This window comes from Ambystoma mexicanum, chromosome 3p (assembly GCF_040938575.1).
Source record: "Ambystoma mexicanum isolate Mex_15411 chromosome 3p, UKY_AmexF1_1, whole genome shotgun sequence".
In the NCBI taxonomy this organism is placed as follows: Eukaryota; Metazoa; Chordata; class Amphibia; order Caudata; family Ambystomatidae; genus Ambystoma; species Ambystoma mexicanum.
Window position 1 is genome coordinate 30,992,255 of NC_090925.1, and position 15,455 is coordinate 31,007,709.

The 15,455-nt window shown below is 46.5% G+C and overlaps 1 protein-coding gene across 2 annotated transcripts in view; it reads left to right on the forward strand.

Annotated features, from left to right (window-relative positions):
• Nucleotides 1-15,455, forward strand: part of LOC138580097 (transient receptor potential cation channel subfamily V member 5-like) — a 388,386-nt gene that overhangs the window by 265,217 nt on the left and 107,714 nt on the right. For both annotated transcript variants that reach the window (XM_069650376.1, XM_069650377.1), the window contains exon 12: nucleotides 6,642-6,708. In XM_069650376.1, coding sequence (XP_069506477.1) covers nucleotides 6,642-6,708 — 67 coding nt within the window. The remainder of the gene's footprint in view (nucleotides 1-6,641; nucleotides 6,709-15,455) is intronic.

Genomic DNA, 15,455 nt, shown 5'->3' on the forward strand with positions numbered 1-15,455 from the left:
ATGGGGTAACTGTTAAGCTCTCTGCCCCCTCGTGGCCTTGCAGGGCACATTCTTTCTAAGTTACATGTGCTACAGAAGTGAACCAATGAGAGGTTTATGGATCCGTGTGAGCCTGGCCTGTCCCGCTCTCGCCCCCGCCGTACCTTGCTCCTGCATTCCCACCCACCTAACTGTGCCCTGTGCCACGGCATATTGTCCTTGGTGCCGCACGGTGACGGCCCTTGATTTAAAGATGGCGGCTATTTTCCAAAATGGCGTCTTGTGTCTAATGCAATCTACATCCACTCTTGCCATATTCTTTCCCTAAATGCAATCCCTATCAATGCCCCCCCCTCTCCCCTATATGCTCTCCAGGCATCTACCGCACTGTCTTAGGCCTTTGCCGCATTCGAAACCTTTTGGGGGCCTGGGACGAGCAACCCCGCTTCCCAACACTAGACCCAGATGCCCTTAGTGATGAATGCATAGGTGTTTAACAGGACAACAGTCATGGGGGCCTGGTCCTAATTCATGATAAATGGCTGATTGCAGTCAAGAGATGTTATCTCAGAAAATGACTTTGCAACCACATCACCTTGGGAAATACAAATGTTGCCTTCAAGATGCTCTGCAGTATCTTTCGACCATGCGACTGAGGCGCATCTGCACCCCAGAAATTCACTGTCACAGACTGGAGATTATTGCAGGAGGTTCTGTGGATCCATTCATACAACCTGTGCTGCAAGCCTCTTCATGGGGCACAAAACTGTCCGTCGGCTTACAAGGGATGTAGGTCCAATGCATTGTTGCCAGCATTAGATGTTAAGTATAAGTTTTGAAAATGTAGCAGTTCCACACATAGGTGTTAAATTGGAGAGGTATATGAAAGCTCAGCCAACTTGAACCTGTGTTGCTCTGCGTTGTCTTGCTTCAAAGGTGAGCATGTTGCCCCTGATCTATCCTCCCGAGACTGTAAATCTAGATTTCGATTCCTGATACAGCCAACTCATTGTTTCAGGCTTCTGAGATTGACAAAATAAATACCATAAGATGGAAAAAATCACTGTCGATTTGTACCTGATGAAGAGCGCTAAGCCAATCAGGTGGCTGGGAGAGCAGGCAGAATCTGCCAGTGACTGCCCACAATCGTCCACCCACCTGCACCCATTCACTGGGTACTGCCATCTTTTTTGTGTCTGTGCCACTCACCCTAGCACCACACCCCCTACTCCTTCCCATCCTCTCCCCCCAAATAACCTACCTTCTGTTTTCGGGGCCTCTTCCTCCCAGCCCACCATGCTCTCTTCCCATCCTCACCACTTGACATAGAAGAGGGTATGTTCCCCCTCTTCCATTTGCGATGGAAGTGGCCATTTTTAAAATATGTTTTTGCAGAAGAATGGGCATTTACACGTGGCACCTGTCTCACATTCCAAAAAGGATTTTTGAACAATTTTTCACTCTAGAAAAAGCCCAGTGGTGTGAATAGACTTCACCCCCTTGCTTAGGTGCATACAGGTCCAGTACCTCGGGCTCCGTCTGGTGTGCTGTTACCAGCCCTGTGCACCGCACATTTGAGCGATAATTATATTGTTCAAGCGCTCTCGACAATTCCTTTTGTCAAGTGCACTAAGTGCATATTGTCAGGTCAACCACATGAGATGCACAGAAGACTAGTCTCACAAAGGCTGGTTCAAGGGATTTCTTTACAGATGAGCCAAACACAGCTAGAAGTGACAGGAAAGTGCTGTTCTTGAGCCTAGGTCTCTCAGGCTTGGGCTGATACTGTTTCACCTTCAGTGGCATGTCTGTTTGGGGTGAGGTGGGCCAGAAGTGTTCCCATACTCTTCCCAACTCTCTTATTGCTTTTATAGATAGTCCGCCTCCATGCACCGGCCTCTGGGCTTCACACCCTTAGTCGCCCCCTGATGTCTACTCTTCTAGCATCCTTGACTTTCTTCCATTCCTCCAGCGGACTCCTCAGCCTACGTTGGGCCATTCTAATCTCCTTATACCTGCCTGTTCAGTCTGGATAGGGGGATGGCCTTCTCCTCCACTGTTGCCAGCACTTCATCCTGTGTTTTTACCACCTCCTCCTCTGTTACCACCTCCTCTGCCTGCTCGCCCTCTGGTCTCCAGCAACTCCTTAACACTCCTTCTATCCATTTCTAAAACTCTTCAACTGCCTGCCCCAGCCTTCATCATTAACCCACAGTGGCCGATTCCTGGAACTCCTGGGTTTTAAACTGTCCTCCATACGCTAGGATTTGCGCAAGTGTCTGCAGCTGTGGCTGCTTGTAATTGGCACTGGATAAGGATTGGCTGCTGCACTTGGTTGTGCCTGGCCTCACTTTGGACCTAGGGGGCAGGATCAAGCCTTCATTTGTCCGTCATCTTGGAGTCAAGTCCTCCCTCTCTAGGGTTGCCTGTGCAGTAAGCAGGTCTGTGATGTGCATAGGGATTTCTGGCTCATGGTGGATTTGCAACATTGTATCTGTGTCAGGGGAACACTGCTGGTGAACTTTAAGCTGGTTGTCATATCTCACACACAATTAAATATGTGGTTGGGAAACCATTATTTTAAAGTTTGTATCGAGCGGAAGACTATGCAGCTCATGGAGGATGCATCAAGCCTGTGACATTGGATAAAAGGCTGGGCCGATAAAAGGCTGGGCCGCCGGAGAGTCTGGTCAGGGCTCTGACATAACTCTGCAACCATTGGCTGAGGTGCAACAGTATCAGCACAAATGCTATTAACTGGGTCTGGATGGAAGTGGAGTGTATCTTTTTCTGTTTCTGGGCTTTGCATTTGTTTGGAGAGAGCTTTAGGGTTTCTTATTTGGGGACAGGGGCCATCCCAGGGGTGTCTGTGCTTTCCCCCTGCCATGTGCCTTGGTGCAACGGAGGGTAATCTGGCAATTGTCCCTATAGCTCTAGTGGGCCTATCATCCACTGACTCCAGGAGGCACTAGCCTCCTGAATCACCCCTTTTAATTAATTCTTATTTTATAATGTGCTTAATACCAGAGGCCAGTTTCTAAGCGGGGAACCGGGATTTCAACCGGTCTTGCACTGCATTAGGGTACCTCCACAACAAACGAGTTGCCCCTGAGCTGTCCTCCCGGCCTTGTGGCAGTCCCCAGAGCCAAGCAGGGAACCTCGTGGCAATATACACTGGAAGCACTTTCCGTGTTAACCATGGGCAGCCCTGCAACCTTGCTCTCTCTTGCACGAGGGGCAACTTAAACACTCTTCAGTAAGATGGCTGCCACCAGCCAAGAGGCAGATACACGATTCAAGGGACGACTGTACCACTCTGACGGAGGGGTAGAAGTGCAGGTACATGAAGAACGGCTGCATGGATAGGAAGAAGGATTCCATGTCTCTGCAGAACCCAAACTGAAGGCAGACCTGGAGGCTATTCTCTATGTTTGTATGTTTTGGAATCTGACCCTTGACCCCTTTTGGTAACGTTCTTATGACCATTGCACGTCGCCAATATGATGACAATCAGTAGGTTGGGGCCTATGAAATGTTGATTATCACCTACTCACAGACTGGCCCTTTAACAGGTGAATGACGTAGTCCTAATCCTAACGCTGTTATCTTCAGGGTGGTAGGCATCACATAACCACACCCTTTTAGAAAATGTTGATTCTGTTTCACACACACTTTGTGGGTAGGAAGACCCCTGCGTGTATAATTCACTTGGTAAAAGGCACTCGCAGGTGTTATCTTTACACAGGTCTTTGGGAGCTAGTCACATACTCTGGCTGAGAGACACAGTGATTCCTCTTTTCAATTACCCCAATGGCTTAGGAAGCACACCACTGAACATTATCTTCACAACAAACCCGTCCACTTTCCAAACATTGTGCATGCCCAGAAAGTCTCTAAGTGGCATGCGTGTTGCCTTCTTCCTGCTTCACTTGCGTCTCTGCATGACTCACACATGCTTTCTGTCTCTTTCCCCGAGAGTCTCTAAGTGGCATGCGTGTTGCCTTCTTCCTGCTTCCCTTGTGTCTCTGCATGACTCACACATGTTTTCTGTCTCTTTCCCCGAGAGTCTCTAAGTGGCATGCGTGTTGCCTTCTTCCTGCTTCCCTTGTGTCTCTGCATGACTCACACATGCTTTCTGTCTCTTTCCACGAGAGTCTCTAAGTGGCATGCGTGTTGCCTTCTTCCTGCTTCCCTTGTGTCTCTGCATGACTCACACATGCTTTCTGTCTCTTTCCCCGAGAGTCTCTAAGTGGCATGCGTGTTGCCTTCTTCCTGCTTCCCTTGTGTCTCTGCATGACTCACACATGCTTTCTGTCTCTTTCCCCCAGAGTCTCTAAGTGGCATGCGTGTTGCCTTCTTCCTGCTTCACTTGCGTCTCTGCATGACTCACACATGTTTTCTGTCTCTTTCCCCGAGAGTCTCTAAGTGGCATGCGTGTTGCCTTCTTCCTGCTTCACTTGTGTCTCTGCATGACTCACACATCCGAGAGTCTCTAAGTGGCATGCGTGTTGCCTTCTTCCTGCTTCACTTGCGTCTCTGCATGACTCACACATGCTTTCTGTCTCTTTCCCCGAGAGTCTCTAAGTGGCATGCGTGTTGCCTTCTTCCTGCTTCCCTTGTGTCTCTGCATGACTCACACATGTTTTCTGTCTCTTTCCCCGAGAGTCTCTAAGTGGCATGCGTGTTGCCTTCTTCCTGCTTCCCTTGTGTCTCTGCATGACTCACACATGCTTTCTGTCTCTTTCCACGAGAGTCTCTAAGTGGCATGCGTGTTGCCTTCTTCCTGCTTCCCTTGTGTCTCTGCATGACTCACACATGCTTTCTGTCTCTTTCCCCGAGAGTCTCTAAGTGGCATGCGTGTTGCCTTCTTCCTGCTTCCCTTGTGTCTCTGCATGACTCACACATGCTTTCTGTCTCTTTCCCCCAGAGTCTCTAAGTGGCATGCGTGTTGCCTTCTTCCTGCTTCACTTGTGTCTCTGCATGACTCACACATCCGAGAGTCTCTAAGTGGCATGCGTGTTGCCTTCTTCCTGCTTCACTTGCGTCTCTGCATGACTCACACATGCTTTCTGTCTCTTTCCCCGAGAGTCTCTAAGTGGCATGCGTGTTGCCTTCTTCCTGCTTCCCTTGTGTCTCTGCATGACTCACACATGTTTTCTGTCTCTTTCCCCGAGAGTCTCTAAGTGGCATGCGTGTTGCCTTCTTCCTGCTTCCCTTGTGTCTCTGCATGACTCACACATGCTTTCTGTCTCTTTCCACGAGAGTCTCTAAGTGGCATGCGTGTTGCCTTCTTCCTGCTTCCCTTGTGTCTCTGCATGACTCACACATGCTTTCTGTCTCTTTCCCCGAGAGTCTCTAAGTGGCATGCGTGTTGCCTTCTTCCTCCTTCCCTTGTGTCTCTGCATGACTCACACATGCTTTCTGTCTCTTTCCCCCAGAGTCTCTAAGTGGCATGCGTGTTGCCTTCTTCCTGCTTCACTTGCGTCTCTGCATGACTCACACATGTTTTCTGTCTCTTTCCCCGAGAGTCTCTAAGTGGCATGCGTGTTGCCTTCTTCCTGCTTCCCTTGTGTCTCTGCATGACTCACACATGTTTTCTGTCTCTTTCCCCGAGAGTCTCTAAGTGGCATGCGTGTTGCCTTCTTCCTGCTTCCCTTGTGTCTCTGCATGACTCACACATGCTTTCTGTCTCTTTCCACGAGAGTCTCTAAGTGGCATGCGTGTTGCCTTCTTCCTGCTTCCCTTGTGTCTCTGCATGACTCACACATGCTTTCTGTCTCTTTCCCCGAGAGTCTCTAAGTGGCATGCGTGTTGCCTTCTTCCTGCTTCCCTTGTGTCTCTGCATGACTCACACATGCTTTCTGTCTCTTTCCCCCAGAGTCTCTAAGTGGCATGCGTGTTGCCTTCTTCCTGCTTCACTTGCGTCTCTGCATGACTCACACATGTTTTCTGTCTCTTTCCCCGAGAGTCTCTAAGTGGCATGCGTGTTGCCTTCTTCCTGCTTCACTTGTGTCTCTGCATGACTCACACATGCTTTCTGTCTCTTTCCCCCAGAGTCTCTAAGTGGCATGCGTGTTGCCTTCTTCCTGCTTCACTTGCGTCTCTGCATGACTCACACATGTTTTCTGTCTCTTTCCCCGAGAGTCTCTAAGTGGCATGCGTGTTGCCTTCTTCCTGCTTCACTTGCGTCTCTGCATGACTCACACATGTTTTCTGTCTCTTTCCCCGAGAGTCTCTAAGTGGCATGCGTGTTGCCTTCTTCCTGCTTCACTTGCGTCTCTGCATGACTCACACATGTTTTCTGTCTCTTTCCCCGAGAGTCTCTAAGTGGCATGCGTGTTGCCTTCTTCCTGCTTCACTTGCGTCTCTGCATGACTCACACATGTTTTCTGTCTCTTTCCCCGAGAGTCTCTAAGTGGCATGCGTGTTGCCTTCTTCCTGCTTCACTTGTGTCTCTGCATGACTCACACATCCGAGAGTCTCTAAGTGGCATGCGTGTTGCCTTCTTCCTGCTTCACTTGCGTCTCTGCATGACTCACACATGCTTTCTGTCTCTTTCCCCGAGAGTCTCGCTAATGTTTTCCTAGGACACCTTCTCTTGCCTTCAAACCTTCCATGCGCACCTTTTTCTTCTCATGATTAATGTGTATTTTCTTTGGCAGATTATGTTTGGTGACCTGCTGAGGTTCTTCTGCGTGTTGATGGTGATAGTTGTTGGCTTTGGAACAGGTAATTATCTGCACACGGACACTCCTGCAACACATCTTGTGGTTTCTTTGGCACTTTGACCTCTGTTCAGTTAGGTTGGTTTCCATGGAAATCTTTACTTTCCACTTTGAAGATCTCATGTGAGCCAGCAGCTAATGACATTCCTTTAAAATGTACAAAGGGCTCAGGAAGTTGCATGAAAATAGTACAGCTTTCAGTGAGGCCGACTGGCTTGCAAAATGGCTAATTTGTTACTCTAGAGTCCCACATTCCACCATGCAGTAGCTCCTTGAAATATAGATATATCAACAAACTAAGTCTATATAGCTGATGAAAGCCAAATAGATCAGACCGATTCAATGTTTTTCTGCGTGGAGCATTGCAATGTGGTGGAAGAACCAAGAGAGAATCGAGGGGCATTTTTGGATGTGCGGGAGCTGGTGGAGGTGGCCCAGCAGTTTATGAGGTATGCGGCCAGGCAGCTGCACACAATAGTGGAGGAATAAGCAGAACAGCAGGGAGAGCAGCCGAAGCCACCGGTCCAGGTTGTAAATGAAGCTATATGGAGAAATCAGCAAGCATGAGCCACACACCAGAGCAGGAAGTACTTATAATGTAAGGTGAGGCAGAGCCAATGAATAGGGACTTCCACGGCTCTGTTCTCCAGGTGCAGCACACACCACACAATCATGAATGAGATGCCAGCTAGCCACAAAAAGAGAGACTTCAGTGCAAAAGTGAAAGCATGGCTCTCTCGCTACAACTGGTCGACAGCCTGTAAATCTTTGAGTCACGCTATGGCTGATCTTTCACCATACAGACTTGTTTCGCTTGCTACATGGGGCTCACCTGCGTTGCGGTCTAAATCTTCTCAACACACTCACTGGCACATGACTAACCACCGGGTCACACTCAATAGCATCAGTGCGCACGCCATACATTCTGATCACTAAGAGGTACTTGTAGTGTTGTCCGAAGGTTGCAATGGCCCTGCAGTACCTTTCTGGATTGCTTGATCTAGCAGTCTGCCAACTACCCGCAAAAGCACAGCTGCGCTGACCCTCTGTCAAAGCAAGGCATCTAGAAAGCCAAAGCAAGGCTGCTTGAAAGCCAAAGCAAGCCGTCTTGATAACAGGCTTGGACTGGTTTATAGGGCAAAAGACCCATGGCCGAACCAAAAACGCAAAATGCTGGTGCAGGCCAGTTTTATTGGTCAAAGTGCACTGCTTTTTTGGCCAATGTTGGCCAGTTTGATGAGTTAGTTCACTATGTGGTTAATCGTTTTGACTAGTGTTGCTTAAAATGCACAATTTGCGTCACATTTTATCAAAAAACTCCCCCTCGTGTACTATAGAAACAGTGTCACAAAAGGAATGAACAGCCATTTGCAACTGTGGGCTACTTTTTCATTGGTGCCCAAGACAATTTTATGGCACGGTCCGACCCTGCTTTAAAGCCAAAGCAAGGAGTCTCAAAAGTCAAAGCAAGGAATTTCGAGAGTCAAAACAAGGCATCTCGAGAGCCAAAGCAAGGCGTCTTGAAAGTCAAAGCAAGGCGTCTTGAAAGTCAAAGCAAGGGGTCTTGAAAGTCAAAGCAAGGCATCTTGAGATTAAAAGGAAGGCATCTTGAAGGTCAAAGCAAGGAGTCTTGAGAGTCAAATGAAGGCGTCTTGAAAGCCAAAGCAAGGTTTCTCGAAAGTCAAAGCAAGGCCGCTTAAAAGCTGAAGCAAGGCCGCTTGAAAGCCAAAGCAAGGCCGCTTGAAATCCAAAGCAAGGCCGCTTAAAAGCTGAAGCAAGGCCGCTTGAAAGCCAAAGCAAGGCTGCTTAAAAGCTGAAGCAAGGCAGCTTGAAAGTCAAAGCAAGGCCGCTTGAAAGCCAAAGCAAGGCCGCTTGAAATCCAAAGCAAGGCCGCTTAAAAGCTGAAGCAAGGCCGCTTGAAAGCCAAAGCAAGGCTGCTTGAAATCCAAAGCAAGGCCGCTTAAAAGCTGAAGCAAGGCAGCTTGAAAGTCAAAGCAAGGCGCCACAAAAGTCTCTCCAAGTATTGAAGTTAGGAAGTAACAGCACATACTGTATGTATATGTAGCAGGTATCCTGTGCTGACTGAGTGCTGAGCACTGCTTGTGTTGGCATCAGTGATCTTCTGTTTACTCTCAGTGAAACGCTACAGGAGCGGCCACTCCATGGTCCATCAGCTTTCCCTGACTATCATGGGAACTTTGTGAAATCAGAGATCTTAGCATACAGAGGACTGCTGAAGACTGGTAGGGATGGTGTATAGAACCAAACTTCCTATATCTGAGACTCACAGATGACAAATGTGAACACTAAACACAGACACACGTACACTTCTCTTAGACCAGAGTAAAGGAGAAGGTACTCCATGCCACCATTCAGAGAACCTTAAAGGATGCTGAAAAGTAGCCAGTGCATGAGCTGCATGCATGCAGCAGCTGAAGCCCCTGAGAAGCTAGTGGGCACTAACTCGCTTCCAAAACGATAGAAGAAGGCTGCACTGAAGATAAACAAATAGGAAAGCTGGATAGAAAGAACCCCCGGCCGACTCCGAAACACAAAACAGGGAATACTGATAGGCCAGGCTACAAAATTAACAGATTACCCAGCATTGATCAAGACAATAATTGGCTTTGCTCTGGTCAGTCAACACCAGCAAGCAGGCACTTATCAGCCGGTATCCCCCACAACACCCACCATTATTGTTTAATTAGCACCTGGCTTTCCCCGCTCCACCAATCAAGTTGGATTCTTCCTGAGACCTCCAACCTGATTGGTGGTCTTCGAAGAGTTCTGCGATGATTGGGCACATTTGGAAGGCCAAGTTCCAGCAAGTATAGCTGGAGTTAACAGCCTGAGGTCTCCCCTGTGTGCCCAAAAAGGTGTGCACCTACCCCCTCGGTGGGATGTGAGCAATATGCAATGGTGATGCACAAATGGGACGATGGACACCAGGGGAATGCAGCAGAGCAGGGAACGCAAGGGTTTATTGGCGGATTAAGTCCCCACAACCTGATTGGTGGAGTGCTGAGACCTGATTGGTGGAGTGCTGAGACCTGATTGCTAGTGATAGGCAAGGAAGAAGAGACAGAATGTCTGCAGCTGGCAAACAAAACTGAGTGGGTGAATAGATGCACACAATTCGCATGAGTTCTACACCAGTGCCCATGCGTGGAAAGTACAATTGTGCACCACCAACCCAGGTGAAATATATGCAAGCGAAGATGGGCGAGAGGTTAAATCTGCAAATCAAACACAAAGTGCGGACACTTTCCATCAGTGTAAGTCCAATTAGCACTAGTGCGAACTTTGCCCTAGTGCAAACAACATATTCTTACAGGCATGTTTGCACCAGGCAAGCTTTTCCTTACGTGTAGTTCTTTGCCCTGCTGCAAAAATGCATTGAAATAATGTTTTATGCATCAGGGCAATTTCTTTGCTAGGGCTAACTGCACTTGAGTAGAACAAGGGGGTACGTTTTCTTTCTATGTTACATTTTAACAGGTGGCACACCCCCATTGCCGGGCTTAGCCCTACCCCTTTTCACACGCCCACCCCTTTGATATCAAGTGACTATAAAGCGGATATAAATCAAATTGATAAGAACCCCAATAATTTTTATATAAATCTAATGAGCCCCCCATTTTTTATATCATTTTTATATACATTTTATATACTTTTTATATACTTTTTATATACATTTTATTTCAATTTGACATAAATTTGATATAAATTGAGAAAACTATAAATAAGTATGGGGTGGTTCTATGACAGCGCTTGGGGAGGGGCTTATAACGCTACTATATAGCTTTTGTGGTAGGCCAAGGAAACCCAGAGGCTAACCGGCGCGGTAACCAGGAAACGACAATTATGAATCGCTACTCGGTAGTCCTGGGGGTTCCTACGATAGTTGTGCCCCTGATTGTCTTACGATGTATGATGCTCAGGATTTGATGGCTGACTACAAAGCCGAACAGTTCTGGGGGACAACGATGTGGTTCTGAGGCAGTCTCTGGTCGTGGTGCCTGGATGACCATCCAAAGACGAATTGAACTCTAAAGACAATGGGCTTCATAACAAGTTTGGCGGTAGCCTTGCTGGAAAAACCAGCAGGCTGCCGTTGAACTTGCACATTTTTCCAGCACCTGGCATATGGGAAATAGAGGGGCATTACAGCCCTGGCGGACCCTGTATTTCCCCATTGCCAGGCACCGGAATTCATTACTCCCCATTCCCATTTGAGTCCCACAGGACTCAATGGGAATGGGGAGGACGGTAGCACTGGCACCATTCAGAATGGTGCCAGTGCTGCTGTCCGTTTATGCTCGCGGGTGCCGGTACGCCACCAGGTCTGACCTGGGCGAACTCGTAGTTTGCCAGTCCGGTAACAACGGTACCGGCAAGCTTACCGGTACCGTTGTTACCAGACTGGCAAACTTGCAATGAGGCCCAATGACTACGAATATATGGTTTTGCAGGCAGATGTGGTTATGATGTTACAGAGTGACTGCACCCCTTGAGACTTGGTGAAAAACAGGGGGCCGTGTGCGGGAGTGAGGAGGGCCACGCTGTAGCAGAGACTATCAATATTTACTGTGTTTGCTGTTCAAATCAACTTGAAAACCCATTGTATCAGGCTAATAACCTATGTAAGGACTGTATTTCGCTAATGGAGACCAATAGCATTTAAGACAATGTTATTATGTATTGTGCTTGCCCCTTAGGTGCCAGGCTATTATGTACGCCTATGCAAAAAGGACACGCATACTCGTGTTTGGCACATAAGAGGTTAAACTGAATTGAAAATTCGGGGTTCACAATAACAGCCTGTGTAACAAAAGTATCTTACTAATGAAGACTGATAAGGACGCCACGGCTCTCCCCTGTGCTGGTATCAGGGCTATTCAGTGTTTTACGGCCATAGTGGCGGGAGCGTGTTTAAAACAGCACTTTTACAGATGGTGCTACAGACATAAAATTGATGATCGCCAACAGGAGGCTCACAAATGTTTGGAAATATCTTGCGCAGATAAATCACTACCAAAAATATGCTACATGTTGAGCCCTAAACTTCTTGTAGAATTGATGCTGTTAATGCAGCCACTAGTACAGATAAAGACTGGGAAAGAGACGGAACTATGTGTGTCTGAAACATTATCGGGTGTAGAATTGGAGAAAAAAACCCTTCTCAAAATGAAGCAGTTTAGACGCATGTGTCCGATGGGCATTAGAAGCATCAATGTGAAAACAGCTTCTAATTCAGGATAGAGGAAACTATCCCATGAGGATCGAGATTGTAGATATTTGACATGTATTTGCACTGACAGGAAATAAAAAATGAATGCTTATTGGAATGTCGTAATGGATATTTAACGTGGTGGAATGCAGTGTCTGTGAAGTTATTGCACGCACTATGGAATCTATAGCCCGATTGATCTTCGTGCACCAGCTGACAAATCCAAACTATTTAATGTGGAAACATTTTGAATAAAAATGCTTGTTTTAAATCCTAATCAAAATCTGTTGTTTATAAAACCTAGTTGCGTCTTTATGTTCAGCAGTGATGGGTGAACATGTCCGGCGTTAAGCTGTCAAAAATATATTACGTTGGTAGTTACAGAGGTTTTGACACCCTGTGTCGTAAACTGCAAACCGATAGTGAGAAGGTGTCACAGAGCGCAGTCAAGATGATGGCTTTTGGGGCTGGAGGCCTAGGCGCTTCTCAAGCCAGCCCAGAAACATTTTAAACAGCGAATGACTGTGGTATGTGACATTGATCAACAATGGCTGGCAGATATTAAGGTTTTGAGCCAGTTTCGTCGAGACAAAGATGGTTCATGCTATATCCTAGCTGTCATCCATGTCCTATCAAATTATGCCTATGTTAAGGCTTTAAAGAACAAGACTGGTCACAGCGTGGTGACGGCTTTTAAATGCATATTTAACAAAGGCTAAACCCCCATTAAACTACATACAGACACTGGTAAAGAGTTTTTAAATAAGCTGCTACAGAGAATTCTAAAACTACACAGTGTACATCACTTCGTAACAGACTCACAAGTTAAAGCCTCTATTGTAGAATGTTTTATACGCACCTTTAAACATGGCTCTGGCAATTCTTCAATGCTAAAACACCCATAGATATGTGGCAGCGTTACCCGCATTTATAAACGTGTATAACAGCACGCATCTTAGATTTATTAAAATCTCCCCAGCTGGTGTAACACGGCAGAATTCCCTGGAGGTCTGGAAAAAAAACTGTCTGGTGAAAGACTGTTTAAAAGGAAGACACAAACGCCCCTTAAAAAGGGGGAACATGTGCGGATATCGAAACACAAGGCTGTCTTTCCAAAGGAGTATGAGCTGCGATAAGATCTTCATCATAGACGGAGTGACTCAATGGGAGGGCTTCATATATACAGACTAATTGATTATTCAGTGGAGGCTGCTCAAGGTGTTTATTGCAGGGAGGAGATGCAGAAAATCAAGGACCAACAACGAGTTTATAAAATAGAAAATGTCATAAAGAGTAAAGGTCATGGAGCTAGGAAACAATCTAGCCAAAAGGCTTGGGTGGCCTGACAAATTCATCAGTTGGGTAGCCACCTGATCTCTAGAGGCCAAGTGGTAAAAATTACAGGCGAGGCTACGACTCTACACGTTTTTACATTATGCTACCCGGAAATGCGTCAGCCGAGACATTCCCAGGTAACAACATTTCCAACTTGACAGTGAAGCTGGCCAAACCCGTACATTTGGAGGGACAATGGATGGTGGCGCTAAATGAAGTTCAGTACCTCCGCTTGTGAGACACTTTAGGAAAGGGGGAGGCCACGTTTATCATAAAATGAACAAACACACCAAGACTCTGGCAGGCCGGTTCTCTGAGGGGTATTCCCCAAATTATGGCCATGATACCCTGGCTAGATCTCTCTCGGCAGGCCTCTTTTACCACAACAACATGGGGCATTTCGACAACATCACTCTGTATGGCAAAAACAAGTGGTTTGCAAAGAGAGCCTGATATGCCAGGACCAGTAGAGTTCTTCCAGGTTAAACTATTGATCAACAGCGTTGACCTTAAAGTGAAACTATCCAGAAACACAGACACATTTTGGCTCATGAGTGGGGGCACCAAACAATACAAGATAGTCATCATATCAGCGAGTTTATTTGTTAAACGTGTGAGCATCTCGACAATCATTAGACTGGTGCATGTAGAGGCTTTGCAAATATCTAACGTGAAGTACCCGCTGGAAAGGGTCACCCTTAAAGTCTTCATTATTCCTACCTGTAGCCATGGTACCAGTCAAGACAAACTGTTCCTGGGGCAGCTCCCAAAAATAATCATCATGGGAGTTGTTGAAACAGTATTGATCACCGGCGCATACAATCGAAATCCCTTCGACTTCAAACACTTTAGCATGAACTATGCAGTGCTGCATAAGGACGGTGTGCTGATCCCCGCCAACACATGCGCATCTAACTTTGGAGTTCCGAACATAATCAGGGAATGCATGGGCCTGGTGGCTGTCATGGTACACCCATTTCAATCACATGCACAGGGTATGCCCTTGTCCAATACCCTGCTGGCCTTCGAACTAAGACTCAACAATGCATCAGCAGGGCATGTCAACCTCCTGAGGAGCGGGAACCTACGTGCGCAGATAGTTTGAAAGAAACCTAACCGCTACGCAATCATTGTTAGTGTGGAGCATTTTCAATAACGTTCTCGGGATCAACCCGCAGAAAAACATACTCTTTGATATTTAATGGATACTCTAAAGAGAAAAAGGATTTTCTGAGTAAGCATAGACACACTCAGAAAACATTTCATGGTGTGTATTCCAGCAATACATGTCCCAAGCGCCTAACCAGCAATTGACGGGTTAGCCTGGCGGTGAACTCTGATCCATAAGCCCGTTGCCAAGAATACAGGATAACTTTGTGGTTGGAGGGGGACTTGCTAACAGTGTTTGACAGTTTGGCACACTTCCCGCAACACCCCATATACGCAGGAGTTTGGACAGAGTATGTGCAAAGCATTGCAAAGTATTTACGTTATTCCACTGTGCCAGTCCAAGACCCTAAAGCGATTACCTGCAGTCAGCACTGTATATTCTTTATCAATCAAATGTCGGAATGGAGATCTCTGTCAGCTGTTTTGAAAATGTATTCGAACAATTGCAAGCAAAAACATCAAATGGTGATCAGATTTGTTAACAAGACGTTACCTAAGCTGTGCAGATCACACAAATGTTTACAGTGTGTCAAAAATGTAAATGTGAGCCATCTATCTAGTGATACATCTATCAATAAAATAACTTTTTAGAAATCAACAAGCCTTGTGTTGTGTTATACAAAATTAAAAGGACAAGTTTATAAAGAACCAGTCCTTTTTATGATTAAAAACAACATGTATTTATAAAAAATAAAAAGACATGTTTAACACAGAAAGGAAAAAGGGTATACCATAAACATTTCAATACAAAAAGAAAATAAACATATACATTTAGGCAATGGATTGCTAGCATTAATCAGATGACCAAATAAGCCAGACTAGTCTCTGGCATGGCCTAGACACTTCAGAGGTATTGGTGTTGGGAATGTTGTAGAGTTGTGAGTGGGTGGGTAATACTCTTTAAACCATTGGGTAGTCCACCCCTTTTTGGGGTTGGGGGAATGAGATCTAGTTACCCGGCTGTGTTATTGGCACAGTGTAGTGGGGCCACCAGTTTTTAGCCGCTCGAGAAAGCG